The sequence below is a fragment of the Pleurodeles waltl genome, chromosome 3_1 (assembly GCF_031143425.1).
Source record: "Pleurodeles waltl isolate 20211129_DDA chromosome 3_1, aPleWal1.hap1.20221129, whole genome shotgun sequence".
NCBI lineage: Eukaryota > Metazoa > Chordata > Amphibia > Caudata > Salamandridae > Pleurodeles > Pleurodeles waltl.
In genome coordinates, this window is record NC_090440.1 from 232,912,668 (window position 1) to 232,933,533 (window position 20,866).

Consider the following 20,866-nt stretch of genomic DNA (forward strand, 5'->3'; position numbering starts at 1 on the left):
ACCACCGATGAAGATTATACATTTTTTTTTACTGAGAAATAACATGCAATGATTTTCACTTTGGGAAATGTATGTCAGCCGCCATAGGTCTCCTCCTTTTTTTCAGGAAATGTTACAACCCAGGCATTATTTTGAAAAGCATATGGTAAAGACAATCTGAGTTTGAGGGTAGATTGTTCTTGCACTGTGCCATAGCCTGTAGACATATATTTTTGTTCCATAGCATCTCAGAGAGTGCAGTAATAGGCAACTGTTGTGGTGTTGGTTCTCCCCTCTGACAAACCATGGTAGTAAAGGATTTTCATTGTGGTAATCCTTATTAAGTAGTCTTATGAGGGGTTGTTTATTTCATATGCAACCTAAACTGTGTACATATTTGTATTTTATAGCTATATGCTTGATGTTCTCCACAATAAAGTACACCTTGGTTAATTACTTTGACAACCCAGTGATTAAGGCAATAGGCATGATTAGGTCATTGGGAAATATTAAGTCATTTATCATTTGTCTGATCTCTTTATTATAAAATGTTACAACAGCAGTAGGCCTAACTTGTGTATTGTTAGAAGCATATGTTAAAGACTGCTCCCTTTTAATGATAGATTGGTATTACACTGTTAAAGCCTATATTTTGTTAAATGGAATCTTAGAGATTACAGAAATAGGCAAGTGTTTTGATGTTGGCTACCCACTCTGGCAAAGCTCGGCAATCATGCTCAACATTTAATATGCAGGCACAGATGATGCTAATAAAGGTGATTGAACCAGGTGAGACCTTGACAGAGTAAGCACAGCACTGCCATCAAAATCCTCATCGAAGGATTATGCTTGAATAGACATGACTAATATATAGAATGTGACTACAGGCTCTCTTTGTCACCATAGGACCTATGGAACACTAATCAGTGTTTTTTATGTAATTACTGTCAAGTATGCAGGCAGTATGTTAATTGTGAATGGCTGATCACAGGGGCAACGTCCAGCGAGTGAGTTAGATGTGTTCACTTACTACTTTGATTTCATAGCAATTGGACACCCCGCCATTAATGTTTACAGGTGCATGGACAAAAGCACATCATGGTGTTAAGACTAAAGAATTTGCTAAATTCTAAAATATTAATGGTGCTTTTGTTTGCCATACCTCTATCCAGCGCTTTGATACTGCTCAGTGCCTTTATTTTTACAAGCTAATTCTCCATTTTGGGTTACAGATAATTGGAGCAGACACCAAGTAGGTGTATGTTTATATCTAGCATGTAGAGCGTGTGATTGAAATGCATTTTGCGTTTGTACCTTAACAAAGTGAGGAGTGGTCTCCAAGACTGAGATTCCTGACCAAAGCCACAGGAATGGGTGGCAGAAATGTCTAGTCCAGGTGCAAGAAGGGAAGGTAGCGTCAATAAACCCCCAGCAAACTAACATCTAATCTTTTCCAAATGTTATTGATACTGATTTCAGGATTTAATAAAACGAGATTTCCTATCAGCCAGGTATTTTTTAACCATAAAGATCCCCTCCATTATACATGGTCTGATATTATGCAGTGCTCCTGTGTAACTCACAGGTAACAGCACTCCCTGTTCTGCAGCGGGGTGGGAGGAACCCAATGATGAAGCATGTCACCAAGGGGTAACCCTGGTGGATGAAGGTTATACTACACAAAGTGTTTGCTTCTCCCAAAAGTTAAAGTGAGGTTCTTCATTTGGATTAGGATTTGTAGGTAAGGAGGATAAGCCCTCCTCTTTTGCACCTCTCCTCTCCCCCTTTAAGTTAATATGTCCCCTTTGACAAGCCCTGCGGTTAAAATATTTTTACTGTTAGAATCCTTGTTAGGTCCACGTAAGAGGAGTTGTATATTGTTTTGTTTGCTGTAATTTTATGCATGTTTAGAATTTTATAAGTATGCTTGATGGTAAGTAACCTTGTGGGAGAGTTTATGATCAATAGTGTAGACCTGAGTTGATTATAGTAACAAGGCTGTATAGATCTGTAATTAATTTGCAAAATGTTCTGTCAGATGCCATATAAATGATTTGTTGATTATGGAAAGTTGCAAGAAAGGCAGTAAACCTGACCTATTTATTATTAAAAGCATATGTTAAAACCAAGTGGCGTTTAAGGGTGTATTGCTGTGGACTACTTTTAAGGCCTGTAGACAAGTATTTTCTTCCATGGAATCTCACAGGTTACCATAGGTTTTTGGTGTTGGTTACCCTTTTGACAAATTCTGAGGTAGATGTTTTGCACTGGGATAATCCTTGCTAAGGGGGTCATAACAGATTTAGTTGTTTGTCAAGCTCTTGTAATCCAATAACTTCATGACATCTATACGTAAAAAATACATATACATTTAAGGTTTCTAGGTCAACCCTCCTCTGTAACTGGTCTGTTCAGTATGATTCACATTCTTCTTTGCTTATTACAGGATACAGCAGGAGGCAATTTGTCAGCCCATTTCAGCCACTGACTATTGCCCTGTGAGTGACAGCATTTTGTCCGAGCATGCGCACATCTGCCTGAAAATGAGTGCCACGGCTGGTGGGGGCCTGTCTTATTTTTCTATTCTTTCCTTTTATAGGTTTCCCTTTTTTAGTTTTCTTCCCACTTTTTAAAATGTTTGTATATTTTTTTTAGAGCGTCTTCCAGCTCTCAAGACAGTTAGTCCAGTCAGACTACAAAAAATAACCACGTGGTTTTCTACTCTGTAATATGCATTGTTTGACATATTCAAAATCCGAAAAAAATCATGTTACGTGTAAGCCAGAAAAATCACATTTCAAAATGACGGCTATGCCATAATGGATTGTTTTTTGTTTTGTCTGGGAAAACGGATGTTTCAATGGAAAAAAAAATGTCTTAAAAAAAAGACTTTAAATGCAATTAATTTCAAAATAGCAATAATACTTGTTAGAAGTTCTTTAAGAAAACATAAACAATGACATATGAAGAACCCATTGCATCAGATGACCCAAAATATGATAACCCAAAATGCAAAAACATAACCCAAAACAAAAATAAGTCATCTGCATCACTGCTTCTGTCTTCTCATTCATTAGTAACACAGTTATTGCAGCCACTGGATTTAGCGCCCTCTACAAGCAGCAGAACAGGTCATCACATTTTTTTGCAAGCACATTGCATGGTTGCACAGTGTGTCGTTCAGGAACAATGTATCTTATTCAGTAACCAGTCCGAAGCTGGTGGCAAGTCACATATTATGGGCCAAAATGAATTATCTTTTTTTTACCAACCCCATTCTTTCGGATTGAGATTCTGTTCGGTTGATTGCTACACTCTGATTTGATAGTACGTGCGAAAGCTGTGATCCTTTGTGGCAGATGCAGTAGGTAGCAGTCCTTCTGCTATAACAAATGAATTGGCAGCTGCTACCTTTTCCAGCAACATTCGATGACGAAGTGTGTTAATGGAATCAATTTTCCTGCACCCATACAACACCAACAGGACTTTCTTCCCATCGTTTTCATTGCCAACGTGTTGGGAATCTTCTAAACAGAAAATGTTTGCAACTACTTAGAGCTTCTTTTCCTTTAGTAGATGACTTAATGCTTTGGCCTTTCCAATAGAAAAAAAATTCTGGGAGTTGTGTTGCAACCAATATAAGCGTGTAGAATTCGCAGGTACTTGCAAATGTCAGTGCCGAGCAAGGCCTGAATACTTAGAATATCATATACCGGATTCATAGATGATTCTTGTTTTGTCGCTACAGTAATACAATTTGAAACCATAGCAAATCTGTATCTTCCCCCATAAGGGTAGTGGATGAATGTTCGAAAGACAAAATGGCAGCATGAACAGTATCCACATTGGCATCTCCAACAGCATTTTGCACGGTGCACCTGTGTTTTTTGAACTTCTCGGCTATGAGTAAAATGATTAGCTGTTTGTTTTTGTCATTTGACAACAACTTATCTTTCTGGCCAACAAACTTAATTTTGTTTGTGAATTTGCCAGCTGTGCTCATCTGAGATTTCCGTCGCCTTCTGTGGGTCATACACTTTTTGCAAAAGCCCTCTTAGGCCTGCACCATTCGTCAAAATCCCTATTGCACCCAAAAGATTCATGAGGGTATGAAATGATCCCAGCATTAGGATTGTATCTCGTAGGCTACCATATTCCCTGATTATTTTTGCTACTTTCCAGAACAGAGTCTGATCAAATGTAATAATACATGGAACAATCTGATCATGTGCAGTCTTGCTCAGATACTTAAGAGTTGATAATATACAAGTCGTACCACTTTGTGTCATATCAATTGTGGGCAGGAACCTAAATGATGCCTTTCTCTGATGCTGAAGACTTGAGTCACTGTAAATTGTGTGCATCATTCCTGACAAATTTAACCATGATTTCCAGAAAATAACCAGGATAGCTGCCACATAACGTTGATTCTGTTGATGCTACAACTTGGTGCTGGTAGTTTTTGGAAAGTGGTGCCCCTTAGAATTTGTCTTGCGGATCTGTACTCAATAATGGGAGCTTTTGCGATTATTCTTTATGTCACTGTTTGCAACATCATGCCTTGAGGTATAGCTGTGATCATTCCCATACCATGGAAACTATTCTTACATCTAGAATGAAGGTGCTGTGGTAAACATTATTGGCTGCCAACACAATTGTAGAACCCTTGCCCATATCCAGTAAGGGCCTGGAACCATTGTCAAGTGCAGCGTTTTGTTCAAATTTAGCAACTTTATTGTAGAAAGAACAGAATCCCAGGTTATGAAGAACGTCAATAAGGTACCTTGATCTAAAGCTATGTTGCAGCTGAATGCGAAGACTGGTCTGAAACGGACATATTAAGGCTCTTGGGCCGATAGCTTGCATAACGCTCTGCCCTGTTGTACCCACTTTATTTGAGATATCTGTTCCTACAAATAACTTGGAACACAGCAATCGTAAACTACTGGGAAGGTAATCTAAAGCACTTAAAGCATTGAGGTCACTTGTAGCTGGGTATACATCTTTTATTGCAGAGTGTGATGACTTGACATCACGTTTGATTAGTTTTGCTGCAGCTTCTATTATATAGATTGTCTGCAGTTCAGTGTCACAATCCTTTGGCTTGGATTGATAAATTCGAAGAATGTAATTAGTTGTTTCCTGAGTTACCACATCAGCTTTTTCACTTTTTCCCGATATATCATCATCTCCATAATATTCTACAAGCTTCCTTTTCATGTGCTCATAAAGAGTAATGGCACACAGGTGATATGTTACTCTAAGTAGATCAAATGTCAACCCTACATCAATCAAAAAAAAAAGAAACTATGCGCTATATCCATCTAGAAAAACACCAAAAAAATTATAATCCTTATATACATTTATTGATCCTGCTAGTCATATCCTAATACACATTTTATAATCCTAATGATAATCTTAGAATCCACAACAATACATAAACTATACACACATGAAAATATCACTCTATTCTAAAGCCTATATAAAATCATACATCAGAAGTGAAATACAATTCATTATCAATTGCAAAATACATAATCAAACCCAAATTTTGATCTGAATGACAATAATACAGTTCGTTGTCCATTTTATAATCCTAATGATAATCTTAGAATCAACAACAATACATAAACTATACACAAATGAAAATATCACTCTATTCTAAAGCCTATATAAAATCATACATCAGAAGTGAAATACAATTCATTATCAATTGCAAAATACATAATCAAACCCGAATTTTGATCTGAATGACAATAATGCAGTTCGTTGTCAACACGTGTTTCATCCGGGGGAGTACCCCTAGGATTTCCTCAGGACTTGCTTGTCAAATGAAGATTCATGAAAGACTTCCTACAAAACAGTATTATCATATAACAGGAGTCAATCACTACTGTCTCCTGTTCATCCCAAATCTAATACCTAACACCAACCGTGTGCTCAGGTGAGAGCCATGCAAAAATCTCACATCATCATTGTATAAGTGGTGCTTTATTGTGCGACTGAGTCAACTACTCATTTACAAACGATTCATCCCCCTTATGCTATAGAATATTCGGTAGTGTATAGACCAAGTAAGTGCATACTCACTAAAAGTTAGATTGAAACCATATAAAGTGCCTAAATTACGTATACATGAATAAATCAATAAAGTAACGAGAATTTAATTTAAATTATAAAATTATAACAACAATACACATATGTGCCATGCTCCTCATTTAGCTAAGAAAGACCCAAATGTGCTCTCTTGTAGCCTCTACAAAAGAAAGTGTGTCTCCACACTCATCCAGGTATTTTACCTTATAGTCTCGATTGTTTCTAATCATGCTCCAATGCACCCCTTGATATCCGAAGTGAATTCTAATAATAAATAGATGCGGTGGGATATACAAAAGTATTATGTTCGTGATGCATTCAATAGCGTATTTAAGATATCCATATAATTCCATAAACTGCTTACCCAATGTCTTATTTATTTGAGTTCATTCTCTATCGTGTCTTCATGTGTTTTCTTGTCAATTGCCTCTATCACAAAAGTAAGCACCCATTAGTAATAAATCATGTCTAATAGAATCTACCCTTACAATTCAAACGCTCCATTTCGCTATTTACCTGTTGCGATGCTTCAGTGCCAGCGAGTACGCTACCGAATGATTAAACCGAATCCCTGCCGTGCGTCATATTTAAATACCTAGGACGCTTATCAAAATAAAAGACGGACTACCGCAATCCTGACCGTCTCCGCAATCAACACAAATGATGTCCTCTATCTTACGACTTCCTCTATCTAGTTAAACTCAAAATAATACTAAGCCTCAAAAACGGACTGCAGTCGCTACCATTACAACTGGAAAGAGGAGCAGCCACACAGATTCAATCACTGTAGCATTTCAAGCAGTTCTAATCTCTCTATGCCATATATCTATTCACTAATATTCATTTGTGACTAACTCCATAAGAATAATATTAATAGGTTGTTTTCTCAGGAGGTTATCCCACAACAATCAACAGAAAAAATGTTAATTTTTTTTTTTTTTTTTTAATTTAAAAAAAAAAAAAAAAAAAAAATTTTTATACAATATCCCAGAGAATGATATTTCGCTAACATTAAATCTCATTTAATTAATTATACGTTCACTCACTAAACAAATACTTATTGTTACTCACCTAAGAAATACTAAATTTCATGATCTGTGTTTAAACCATATTCTACCGCTCCTAACTTAATGATCCATAACGATTCCCTTCTTCTCAAGGCCAATTCTCTATTGCCTCCCCGTGGGTTCCGTTCACACTGTTCAAAACCAAAAAATTTAAAATCTTTATATATCCCTTGGGCTTTGCATATCATCATATGCGAGGCTATCGGATAACGTTCATCCAATTGTCTAATTGCCCTCCGGTGTTCCGAAATTCTTGTCTTAAGTGGGCGTATTGTACTGCCCACGTATATTTTCTCACATTTACATATCAGCATGTACACTACAAATTTTGTATTGCAATCTATATGTGACTTTATGTGTATTTTACATCCTCTTCTGTCAAGAAAATCTTTCTTGGCTTGCCATGCCCATTTACACATTGCACATGACCCGCATTTGAAAAAGCCACGATTATATACATTAAGCCAGTTTGCCTTCGTCTCCTCAGATACATAACTTGGACTTAAAATGCTTTGGAGGGTGTTCCCCCTTCTAAACGATACCTCCGGTTTCATACCTATATATTTCCTAAGCACCTCATCTTGAGTCAATATTGGCCAATATTTTTTCATTATCTTTAATAATCTCTGAGATACATCCGTATAATCCAAAACAATCCTCAATCTCTGAGCACTAGTCTTCTTGATCCCCTCATTCTTTTGAGTTATTGGTGACAGTGTCTGCGAACGAGAAATCTTGAGAACCTTATTACGGGATTTGAGTATATTATTCTCCGAATAGCCTCTAGCTCTAAATCTGTGTTCCATATCCATAATAGTATCATGAAAGTCACAGTCTCTACTACAAATTCTCCTCGCTCTAATCATCTCACCCAGCGGTATAGCCTCTATTTGGTGTTGAGGGTGTGAGCTTGACGCATGCAGTATAGTATTACAGGAGGTGATTTTCCGAAACAGTCTACTTTCTATCCTATTATTCTCCACAAACAGTTCAACGTCTAGGAAATCTATTTTAGACTCACTGTATTTATATGTGAAATTGATATTCACATCATTTCCATTAAGGAAATCACAAAAACTCTCCAGCGCTACTACATCCCCTGTCCATAACATAAGACAGTCATCAATATATCGCCCCCAATAGAGAATATATGGGTGCCAAGTTGCCGCTTTGGAGCCCCACACCCAATTTTCTTCGAACCATCCCATGAACAGATTAGCATAAGATGGTGAAAATTTTGAGCCCATTGCTACACCCTGCTTTTGTCTGAACCAACTTTGCTTGACCAAAAAGTAGTTATTGTTGAGTATAAGGTCAATCATATCCAACAACATATGTGTATGTTCTAATAAACTTGCCGATCTCTTATTAAGTATGTGTTCTATTGCTTTCAGTCCCCATTCATGTTGAATACTCGTATAAAGTGCTGTCACATCTAGAGTTACCAAAAACATACCTGGTTCCCATTGGAAATCTGACAATAGACTCAGTACATGTTTCGTGTCATTAATGTGTGAAGGTAAATTATTAACAAATGGTTGTAAAAAGATATCGACAAATTCCGACAATCTCTCAGTGGGCCCTCCTATGCCTGAAACTATTGGTCTTCCCGGTGGAAATTTGGATAGTTTATGAATCTTGGGTAATGTATATAAGCACGGATATCTGGGACGAAATACTTGTAAATACAAAAATTCTTCCTCATTCAGTAAATTCTTATCTCTCCAGTTCCTTAACAGTCTATTTATTTTCCCTGTCAACACTGACATTGGATTATACGAAAGCTTCTCATAACAAGCAATATCATTCAATTGTGTGTTCATTTCTTGCTCATAATCTGTTCGATTCATTACCACTATATTGCCACCCTTATCTGCTTTTTTGATCGTCAAGTCCATATCTGATTTCAAAGTCTTTAATGCCATATATTCATCTTGTCTCAGATTAGATTTTTTCCATTGACTCTTCTTCTTTTCTTCTTTGTCCAGATCGTTCCATACAAGTCCAAATAAGGTTTCTATATTACTGTCCATAGTTGATTTAGGTACCCAGGTGGAACTTCGTTTCAAACCGCTGGCAATATGTTTATCCGGAGATATACCCAGGTCTTGTAAAATTGTAGACGTACTTATTGGATCTCCCTCATAGTCTGTGATTGTCATTAATGTTACGGTGTCATAAACATCCTGAATTGACAATTTACTAAATGCCCCCGTTCCCATTGGGGCCATTGTTGTATCAGTTGTACGTGATTCAAAGTATCTCTTAAGTTTCAATTTTCTTATAAATTTGAATAAATCAATTTTGGATTGACAGACATTCCCCTTGAACGATGGACAAAAACCCAATCCCCTATTCAAAAGTGATAACATCCCTGGGGATAATTGCTTATCCGATAGATTAACCACATTATTCTCAGATTTGATACTTATGTCTGTATCTTTTTGTCCTGTGATCTTGTCTTCATACCCACATAAGTGTCGCCCTTTGCTGCCTCTTTTCCCTCTCCGTGTCCTCCTACCCAATTTCTTTTCTGATTTACCTCCCAATTGCCTTGTTTTATTCTTTTCAGTTCTTGTAAAAAACCTGCTGCTAGCGAGTCAGAACCAATATGCAAATCTCTAGTTTCCGTATCACTGTTGTCTGTCACTAGACTACTTCTAGAGGTAGATGCTGAGTCTGTCAAATTACTAGATTCTACTGTAGAGACTGCATTTTTTACCAAGTGGTCATATTTACGAGAGAACGTAAACACTCTACCATTAAGGTAATCTAGTTCATCCCTCTTTAATTTCCTAGCTTTTCTTTGCTTGATGTCCTCCTGAAAATTCATTATCACATCATTTAAAATGACATAATTTTTATCTGTCGCCTCCTTCAGTTTTAGCTCACTGATCTCTTTTTCTAACTTCTCTATATCTGCTTGTAATTTAACTACTTTTCTCTCATCATTTTCTATTAAAATATCCATCAGCTTCATTGAGTTGGATCTAAGTTCTTCTTCCCATCTTACCAACAAATCCGCATCCAAATCGTCATATGTGGGGAAAATATGTGATCTCAATCCCCTGGGAATTCTATCCAATTTCTTATTCTGTCTCAATGTGGTTGCATCCCACCATCTTGACATTTCATTTTTCTTCATCCTTTCCAACATAATAAATGTATTCTTTAAACCTTCCTTATTTCCACGGTTCCCACCAATTGTTGCTTGTTTAACCGTACATCCACTATCTAGGCTCCTAAAAAGTTCCTCTGCTATCTTCATTCTATCTTCCATTGTGCTAAATAAAAGTTCAATTGGTAACCTCTATTGGAGTAGAGTGCTGCCCACTCACATCTAACTAATGTGAACCAAAAAAAGAGGGTGAAATAATGAGTGATTGGTGCTTCTACTACCACAATTATAGCTTCAAAATTGACACAGTGCACAAAAACTCAGGTAACCACCCTCCAAAAGTTACCTACCCGATATACCCTTAGGGATATCTCATTCATGTGCCTATGATCCTTTGCTTGGATGCCACTTCCTTGTAGATATTCTTCCATTTTGGATATTAGGTCTGCAGTGCGCATATGTTCTGCATCATTTGAGTCTAGGTAACTACACGTCTTCAGAAAAGCTTCATGTTGTTCTTCATTACTTGGACACCCTACTTTCAACTTCTTTGATTGCTGTTCAACAGTTGAATATTCTTTGGGGATGTTTCTTCTGCTTCCAAAGTTTGTACTGCAAAATTGGTGATAAGTGCAATCTGTGGCATGAAGAGCCAAAAGAAAATATTCAATACTACCTCTTACTACAAATGCTCATTCATCACCCTGACTTTCACAGCACCTTTTTATAGTTTCAGTGAATTCTAATGTTCCTACATACACATGTTCTGTTTTCAACTTGTAGTAGCACAAAAAAGTTTACGAGTTCCACAAAATAGTCAGTTGCACTGCAGAGTGCCCCAGCAGCTATTCAAGCCCTTCTCTTTACAATAGATGCTGTACTTGCCTCTCAAATCTTTACTTAAAAATCTTTCTTATCAGTAAACCTCTTCCAACATGAAGCATGAACTCTGGTTCCAGAAGTTATATCACTTCCACGGTTTCGACTGGCAGTGTTGATGCCCTCAGCTCCTTTTTCAGTCAACGTCATAATACTCTGTCCATCATCCAGTCTCTCTTTACAAATAGGACACTGCTGTTCAAGGGTAGCCAAAACCTGTGAGGAAAGGAAAAATAAGTTAGTAATTAAAGGTATAGCGACTATTTAAGTATTCCAGTATGTTTAAAAAGTCACATTTGTGTCACCAACCCTCTAGCTAAAACATCCTAATTTGCCGTATTATGTATTGGCATGGCTGCCATTTTGAAGTGTGATTTTTGGGGCTTTCCCATAACACAATTTTGTCGGATTTTAGATATATCAAACAATACCTTTCTCACTTACAAAGCTTTTGTTGCAATTTTGCCTATGTCTTTCACCAGTTTTGACTGGACTAAGTGCAGCCTAGCGTTTTGCCACTCATTTCATCTGTAGTGTGCCACATCTTGCATAGTCAACTTGGAATGATATTGTCCATAGTGTATCATTTTTTTACTGTTGCAAGATGAATACTTCTCATATTTCTGCATATATCTTTAATAAGAACAGTAACGAGTTTACCGGAGACCGATTCCACTCAGAAGATGAAAGTGCTCCGCATGCTGTTCATATGTATGTTGATGGATGCCGCTCCCAGCTCATGGTTGTGTGTCTTTGGCACCCGGATTGTGCAGGGCAAACCAAATGTTTGCTTACCAGAGAGGTTTTCCACGAGTTGTGTTGCAAATGGAACAAGAAGTGCCTCATCAGGGCTTCAGAATTCAGCATGATGTGCATAATATCAAAACTGAGCTGTCTCATTCATTTGTAGTGAATATGAGGAGTTTCTAGAAAGTGCTGTGGTCAGACATTATAAGCAAACTTTTCCAAGATTGTGGTCGGCATAGGCGGATGTATGAGTTTCCCAATCCCAAGATGTAGTACAGTATTTTCCTGTGATGTCGGTTTCAGCTTTAGGTATACATCAAGATGAGATGAGAGGGAGATGCATTGCAACTAGTTCACTCTCCGATTTATCGTCACATTCTTTGCCCCTTGCTTCTAATTTTGCCTCTGATTTTTGCTTCTGGAATCTACTCCTGAATTTGTCTGGTTTTTATTGCCTTCCTGATGCCGGGAGGAGGTGATGCCATGCTGATACCTCCAGTGTTAAATTAATCTTCATTCAAGTGCAGCAAGATTGCTGAAGGAGGTTTTTGTTAGCCTTTGTGGTTTTTAATTCCTAGCTGGCTCTCTCTTAAGGTCACACTTGGCATCTTTGATGTAGAAAAGTGTAGTGTGGTACCATGTTTACTTTGAGGTATCATCCTTTTCTTCTGGAAATCAGGAGGTACTCAACAAACCACTTCTGCGTCCAGTGCTTGATACTACCAACTAACATGTTTAGAAGCATTGTTGGATCGGTACAGTGGTACACTCTATACCATCTCAAGATGGATGCCTAATGTAATGTTTTGTGGGCAGCCATCATGGAATGGTATTGTACAGTGTATTATTGTTTTATCACTCCAATATGGCCTTGCTTCAAAACGTGGCAGCTATATTTAAAATTTTAAAACAAGACAGTACTGTTACATGGTAGCTGCTTGTTACTATATGTAATTTTCTTTCTTTTTTTCTTCTCAACAGATTTTATTGGCCATTTTAAAACATATATTATAGACATGTCCGGGCCATGCATTAATACAAGAGTCTCAAGGAGAAAGCCCTAATAATTTATAAACACAAACATTTGCACTATACTCTCCTGGCACCCCTCCACCCCCGCTGCTGCTTGAGACATCACATATTCATGCAGAACAAGTTTACCTCGTGGCTTCCTGGCTCCCGGTCTCGCTGTCTCCCCAGACAATTGCATCCAGTCTCAATGTCTATTAATAGTTCTGGTGAATGGACTGGCAATAGGGTCAGTCCTCTGTGGTCTGCCCATCTCTGCCAAATCTCATGATGTTTCTGGGGGCAATCCTTGGCCTGAAACACCCCTACCTCCAGCTCCATACAAAAGTCCATGCCACGCTTCCACCCCCCGCCCGGAGACTGTGGGGTGGTAGCCTTCCACAGTTGCACTATGTCTCTTTTTGCCAATGTGAGTCCAAGAAATAACAGGTGTCGGTTGGATCTGTTCCTACTTATCCCCTCCGTGCTATGAAGCAGAAACAGTTTTGAGACAAAGGGAACAACCCAGGCCAGCACCTCGCTCCAACACAACACTACGCGGCACCCAAAGCGTGTCAGTGTACTACAACTCCACAGAGTGTGAATAAAAGTGCCTTCTGTAGTCTTGCGGACAGGCAGGGGAGCCAGTGAGGCCCATACGCCCCAGACAGTGCCTTGTGTAGTAAGCCCTATGAAGGTATTTCAGTTGGATAAGTCTCAAACGAGATGATCTCCCCGGGGAGGCCTCTAGAGCATCTGTCCATTCATCATTGTGTATGTCCATAATATCGTCCAGCCACGCTGCCCTGAGGGCGGGCAGTGTAGTGGGACTGTTGCGAAGGAGGGATTGGTAGACAGTAGAAATTGTATTACTTATTAAGTCACTCTGCAGCAGCTTGCCTTCCAGGTGGTTAAATTCAGGGAGATTTGGGAGGACGCGGAGGGATGGGGAGACAACATGGCATAGCTGCAGATATTAATAAAATTGGCTGCGATGCATTGTGAATTCTGTTTGGAGTTCTTGAAGTGATTTAAGTGTGCAGCCGTGTAATACATCACCCAATGTTGAGATGCCTATCTGATCCCACCCCCCCAAAACCCTCTAGCCAGGCCACCTGAGGGAGGAAGGTACCCCGCCACAATGGTGTCTCCCGCCTCAGTCGCTGCCTAAGGGATGTTCTCCACTCCAGTACCACTACTCACGGCGCTGGAGGGAAGGTGTCCATGTTCATCCGACTATATAGCAAATCGAGGATATACATGTCACCCAGCACCCATCTCGGAGGCGTAGGCTGGGTCATCCCGCAGCCCTTACCACCAGTCATTGAGAAACTAAGTGAGAAGCAGCATAGTACGATTGAACATCAGCCGCCACAGTGCCACTGCAGTAGGGAGGCTGGAAGCAAGTATGGATTCTATGCTGGAGGAACCACCGCCTCCCAAGAATTGGCCCAATTGGGCGCTTATTTGCCGAAACCATGAGGGTGGGACTGTATATGGGTATCCCTGGAGCTGCTATAAGAGACGCAGCAGAGATACCATCTTAAAGATAGATGATCTACCCAACAATGACAAGGGCAGCACAGATAAAGACCTGGTTTTCTCTCTCACATGTGGGAACTGTGGAGCTATATTATAGGTCCATGAGGTCACTGAGTCTGGCGAGAGGAACGCCCCCAGATATTTAAACCATCCAACTGTTATTGTGAGGTCTGAAATCTAGCCCAGGCCCCTCAACGGGCCGCATAGCGTGAGCAGCACCAACTTATTAATATTCATATAGAGTCCTGAAGTCCAGAAGCATCCCCCAAACACCCTCATGATTTGCAATATGCGGGGAACCGATGTCTTAGCGTTCATTATGAGAAACAATACTTTATCAGCGTATAGTGTGATTCTGTCAGATAACTCATTTGACAACTCAAAGCCCCATACTTGGGCATCTATCCCAACCCAGAGGGCCAAAGGCTCCATCGCCAGTGTGAAGAGCAAGGGTGACAATGGGCACCCCTGTCTGGTGCGCCTTCGGATGGGGAACAGGGCAGAGACTGCGCTCACCACATGGACTGAAGCTCAGATCCTTGTTTAGCAATCGGACATAGGAAAGGAACCGGGGACCAAAATTGAGATGCTGAAGAAGCGCAAATAGGTACTCCCAGCTCACGGAGTCAAAGACCCTGTCTATGTCTGCCAGCACTATCGCCGTGGGGCAACCCAGCCTGGCTGCCAGAACCCATGGCATTATGTGCCCGCTGGATATTATGGCGAGTGGCCCTATGGGACATAAAGCCAGCCTTGTGTGGGTGGACCAGGACAAGCATATAGTCCAGCAATCTAATAGCCAGAGCTTTAGCGAGAAGTTTGACTTTGATGTTGAGTAGAGAGATGGGGTAGTATAATGAATGAGACTCCAGCGGGTGGCCTTGCTTGTGGGGCACTACAATTTTGGCATGTCTGTAATCTGGAGGGAGCTGCAGTTCCTCTTGTGCCACAAGAATCACTCGAAAGAGATGCGTCCCCAGTTGTGGTATATAGGTTTTGAGGAATTCGCTAGGGAACCCGTTTGGTTCGGGGGCTCTCACAGTCGGCAATGTTGCCAGGACAGCCGGTAATTCTTCTAATATAAGTGGCTTATCCAGAAATGCTGTAGCGGACACCAGCAAAGGTCTAATAGGTAGGTCTTCAAGAAAATCTACTATCTGGTCTCTTGTCACAACTTCCCTCCTGTCATATAAGTCTTCATACAATTCTGCAAAGCTTTGGGCAACTGCTTGGGGCTCTTTCAATAGTTCCTCCCTCATGTTGCGGATCACCGGAACTGGGGCTATCGCTCGGGAGACTTGGCGCAACCTATAGAGCATCTTACTGCATTCATCGCCCCGTTGATAATACGGCTTTGGGATGCATGTCCAACCACATTTGGCTTCACGTAGAAGGATTTGTTGATATTTCTTTTGGGTGAGGTTCAGTTGCCCGCAATCTGCTCCCCCATCTACCCCACCCCCATTTCTCCAAATCAGTCATCTGCAACTCCAGATTGTGCAGCTCCCGTACTTTGCGTTTGCGCTCGCCGGTGCAGAAACTGAAATCTTCAGCCCTGAGCTTGGGTTTCTTGGCCTCCCATAATACTGTCTGTGAGGTGGCGGTCTCAGTAGCCAGAGAGAAGTATTCTGTGATGGCGCAGTGAATATGTGACTTGTATAATGGGTTCCTCAGATACCATGGCAATCTAAAGGAAGGGTGCCGCAGGCCCACATGTAGCCATAATGCTACTGGGGAGTGGTCTGACAGCCCCCTGGTGAGGATGTTGATGCCAGAAACTCTCTGCAACAGGCGAGTAGGCACAAGCAGATAATCTAGGTGGGAGAAGGACCCATGCACCTTGGAGTAGTACGTGTATCCCGCCTCTGTGGGGTGGTAAGCCTTCCAGGTATCCGCCCCTCGCAGCACGGCCACCATGGACCCCAGTTTGGACCCTCTGTCCCTGCTGCCACCTACCCCCACCCGCATTATCCGCCGTTTGGGACATGGCATCGTTCCAGTTTTCTCAGACCACCTCCAGCCCCTCTGGCAGTTCTCTCCACACTCCCAGTGTCGCGTAGGCTCTCATTATTCTAATGAGACTACTGGATTTTGAGCAGCAAGATCGTCCACGGTGTGAGAGACTGAGTCTGACCCACTGCGGGTGACACCTGTTGCTCTAAATCCGGGTTTTGCTCCGGCTAACTAGCAGTGCCTCATCTCTACCAGGAGATAGGGATGATTGGGCAGCCGAGCGCATGACATATTATACTTCTCAGAGAAGTCGTGGTCACTCAGGTTGCATCCAGTTCTCTTATTCACAATTCAGTCTCCTATATAAATTACAAAAGAGGCAGTATGAGTTTGAATAACTGGTTTAATAAAACGACTGCATCTTAGATAGCAAAGCGTGAGCTGCAATAACCATGACGACACAACATGACAATATTAAAATGGTGACGAGGAGAGTGAAGCATAAGAATAACGCTATCATATTGTCACTAGGATTTATGGACTATTTCCTATCTAAGTCCTAATCTGAGCACAGCATGTTAAGCTCTAATTCTGCCTTTCAGGTTCCCCCGGGAGGACATCAACCCTCATACCTGAGCAAAGGCCTGTAGTCTGCGTTAGCATCTGCAGTGAAGCAGCCAGCATACAGTTGTGGTTCCCTGGCTGGGATGTCCCTCTTAACGTGTAATGGGACTAGGAAGTGTTATTATAATAATACACCTGATGTTCTAAGAAAATGTCCCTATGTAAGGATGTGTATTTTCTATGAATGTTGGAGACTAAACTTCTACCACGTTCACCGGCAATGTACTAAACTGTATCCTTGACTGAAGCACAAAGTGATCAAGAATGTCTTGTTTGCGAACACAGTGCTGGGCTAAGCAAAAACAGTTAGATGAAAATAAAACAAGACCGTAAAACTGGTTATTGTAAATATAACAATGCAAAGCCGAATAAAACATATCCAGGTCAAAGTGCACAGCGGCCTAGTGTGCTAAACTAACGTGCATGGAACTATAACTAAAATGGCTACACAACACCAGGATGCAGTATACGAAGGACTGACCCAATGGCGGGGGTGTAGACGCTGCCAGTGACAAGATACTCCCCATATATTGAGCCTGCCAAAAACATATCTGACCTGTGTCAACCCAAGTTGACTTGGAAATGAAGGCCATCCTGTGATGAATCTGCCCCATCACCCCCGTGACTCCTGCTTCAATGCAGAGTGGAAGACATGGCAAGAATGGGATTTTAGACTCCAACAGATGTGTCTCCTGCAGAAGGAGAATGCCTATACATTGCCGTTTAGCTTGCTGGAGCACAGCTCTTCGTTTTGTTTTGTCCAGTAAACCTTGGACGTTCCGTGTTACTACACCGAGCTGCCGACATGGTCAGCATGAGACGGATCAGCCATTTGGACCTGGAATGAAGCATTGGAGGACAACCTCATGGGGAGTTATGGTCAAAGGGGTAACTGGCCAGTGCAATAAACTATGAAACAAAACATTAAACCTATACCGCCAAACCCTCTGAGTTCTGTTCATGCAGGCAGAGGGCGACAGGTAGCGGGCACCCCTGCAGTTTATGCCATTTAATGTGCGAGTTTCAGATGGCCAGCTCCCCCTTAAACTCTGCAGCGGGATAGTCAACCCCTCCAGTCACAAATTGGGCCTCATGCAGAACCCCAGCAGCCAGGTAACACAGGTGCGGCCCAGCAATCACCCCTGTAGGTGACCTGCCACAATAAGCCAGTCAGAGCTGCACCCCATGCCTGACCGGCTGCGGCCTCCAAGGAATCCACAAGCTTCCAGGGGACCGCCAGCACCACGGAGGTAAGGCCCATGCTCTCAAGGGCCCAATGTGCAGGTGCGGCAGGGATCGGTTGGGGAGAGCGGGGGTCCAGTCCAGCCAGCACTCAAATCACCACCAGTGGCACACCAGCATGATTTTGCCCAACTGTCGCAGCCTGCAAACCAAGAGCGAGGGCTCTGTGGCTGGTCCTGCAGCTCCGCCCAGAGCGTGCCTGCTGCCGCTCCAATCTTACGGCACACACCAGACCCCAACAGTTGCGCCATGATCCCTGGGCCAGGAGACGGCTCACTCCGATGTTACTCACTGCCAGGGACCGACAAAATTGCTGATTTGCTGTCAGTTTATCTTGCATATGCTTATTGAGTTTGTGTGTTTTATTGTCGGTGTGTAAGTGGCCGAGTGCAAAAGGAGTCAGTGGGTGAATGAATGAATGGATGCATGCGTGCAAAACTGGTTGAAGGAGTGTATCTATGAGATTTATTGAGTGCCTAGACTCATCAGTGATTCACAGCGCTTTCAGCTATAAGCCAGACTTGGACCATGTTATATTGGCTTCAATTTTTCAGATTTTTTAAAATATTGGTTGAGCTTCTTGTCTTTTCTTCAGTTGTTGGGGGTGCTGCATATGACATTTTATGAATTCTGGATTAGCCTTTATAGTATGTAACACTGTCAGCAAAGTCTATGGAAGTAAATCCATGATCGTTTGAAATATGTATATAGTACCTTCCCCTTTTCACTGCAAGAAAATGTATTTTCTTGAGTAAATGCTTTTCTTCTGGCTTGAAGTTGGCAGTTTTTTGTCGGAATGTTTTTTGCCTTGAACAAACGAATATATTAAAATGTGCATAAACAGCCTTCCTACGTATGAAAGCTTCAAAATGTGTGTGTGTGTGTGTGTGTATACAGTTTTTACTGGAAAACGTGTATGTATGTTTTTGGCAAAATGTTTTTTTCTGGTTTGGAATCTTCTTTTGAACAAACCAACTGTCTCTCCTTGATGGTCGTATGGGTTACAAGAGGGAATTCCTGTTAATGGAAATCTGTTCATAACCAGAACATGTTTTGGTGTTAGTGTCGCTTCCTAATAATAAATGTGTTGTTTCTGTTAAAGTTTCTTTTCTGAGTGGGTAACTGGCTGCTCTTAATAGTAAACTTTCTGGTTTCAATTGATGTGAAGTGTCCGTTCTTGGCAGCTGTCTGGTTGTTCCTTTAAGATTGAGAATGTTTACTTTGTTTACACTGATTTATTTGTCTTTTTTTGCAGTTCTGATGGCTTACTTGAATCCTGGCAACCCTCATGATGTCATGAAGCAGTCCTGTCTAGTCATGTGCAGGAGCTACTGATGGGAACGTGTCCAATATGAATGTGAGGGATGTGGGAGGAAGGCGACGCTTTGAGGACAGTGAGTTCACCTTGCACATCTATCCTGGGAGCATCGTAGAGGGGACTATCTACTGTCCCATCACTGCTAAAAAGAACTCAACGGCCGCCGAAGTCATTGACTCGCTCATCAACAAGCTCCAGCTGGACAGATCTAAATGTTACGTTCTTGCAGAGGTGAAGGAGTTTGGTGGAGAAGAATGGATCTTAAACCCTACGGACTGCCCAGTGCAGCGCATGATGCTGTGGCCTCGGATGGCACTGGAAAATCGCATCAGTGGGGAGGATTATCGCTTCCTGTTGCGGGAGAAGAACCTGGATGGATCCATCCACTATGGGAGTCTTCAGTCCTGGCTGCGTGTGACAGAGGAGCGCCGCCGGATGATGGAACGTGGTTTTCTTCCACAGCCACAGCACAAGGACTTTGATGACTTGTGCAGTTTGCCGGACCTCAATGAAAAGACCTTGCTTGAGAACCTGAGACACCGTTTTAAAGAAGAAAAGATTTACACCTATGTGGGGAGCATTTTAATTGTTATCAACCCATTCAAGTTCCTCCCTATATACAACCCTAAATATGTGAAAATGTATGATAACCACCAGCTGGGCAAGCTCGAGCCCCACATTTATGCTGTGGCAGACGTGGCCTACCATGCCATGCTGCAGCGCCGACGGAACCAGTGCATTGTGATCTCTGGGGAAAGTGGATCTGGGAAGACACAGAGCACGAACTTTCTGATCCACCATCTCACGGCGCTCAGCCAGAAGGGCTTTGCCAGTGGGGTGGAACAGATCATCCTTGGCGCAGGACCCGTCCTTGAGGTAAGATTGGCTGTAATATTGAAATAATACCTCTATATTGACACGCACTGAGAGATGAAGTACAGTGCTAATGTAATAGAGCACTGAGCATAGATCGCAGTTCCGGGTAATGCAGTTATTACTGTGAAACTAGAATACAAAGACTATGCAGATGAAGTCTCTAGGGCTTCTAAACCAAAGTATCGGCAATATTGACAAACTGCCTGTGGGGTGGTGTTGAGCTTGTATGTAGACATGGATTACAGGGAAAGTACAGGGTGCGGCTGTCTTGAGTCATGTCAGTAATAGAGGCAGCGCCAGTGTTCAGTCTAAATACTGTAGAAAGGATGGAATTCCAATGATTCTAGCATGTAACTGAGCGGGCTATGCTGATAGTGACAAAAATGAGTAAAAAGATGTGGAAATAGTGAAGTAGAG

At 41.5% G+C, this 20,866-nt stretch overlaps 1 protein-coding gene across 7 annotated transcripts in view; it reads left to right on the top strand.

Annotated features, from left to right (window-relative positions):
* Positions 1 to 20,866, top strand: part of MYO9A (myosin IXA) — a 1,132,274-nt gene that overhangs the window by 49,795 nt on the left and 1,061,613 nt on the right. For all 7 annotated transcript variants that reach the window (XM_069222286.1, XM_069222289.1, XM_069222284.1 and 4 more), the window contains exon 2: positions 19,511 to 20,449. In XM_069222286.1, coding sequence (XP_069078387.1) covers positions 19,607 to 20,449 — 843 coding nt within the window. In that variant the 5' untranslated portion in view covers positions 19,511 to 19,606. The remainder of the gene's footprint in view (positions 1 to 19,510; positions 20,450 to 20,866) is intronic.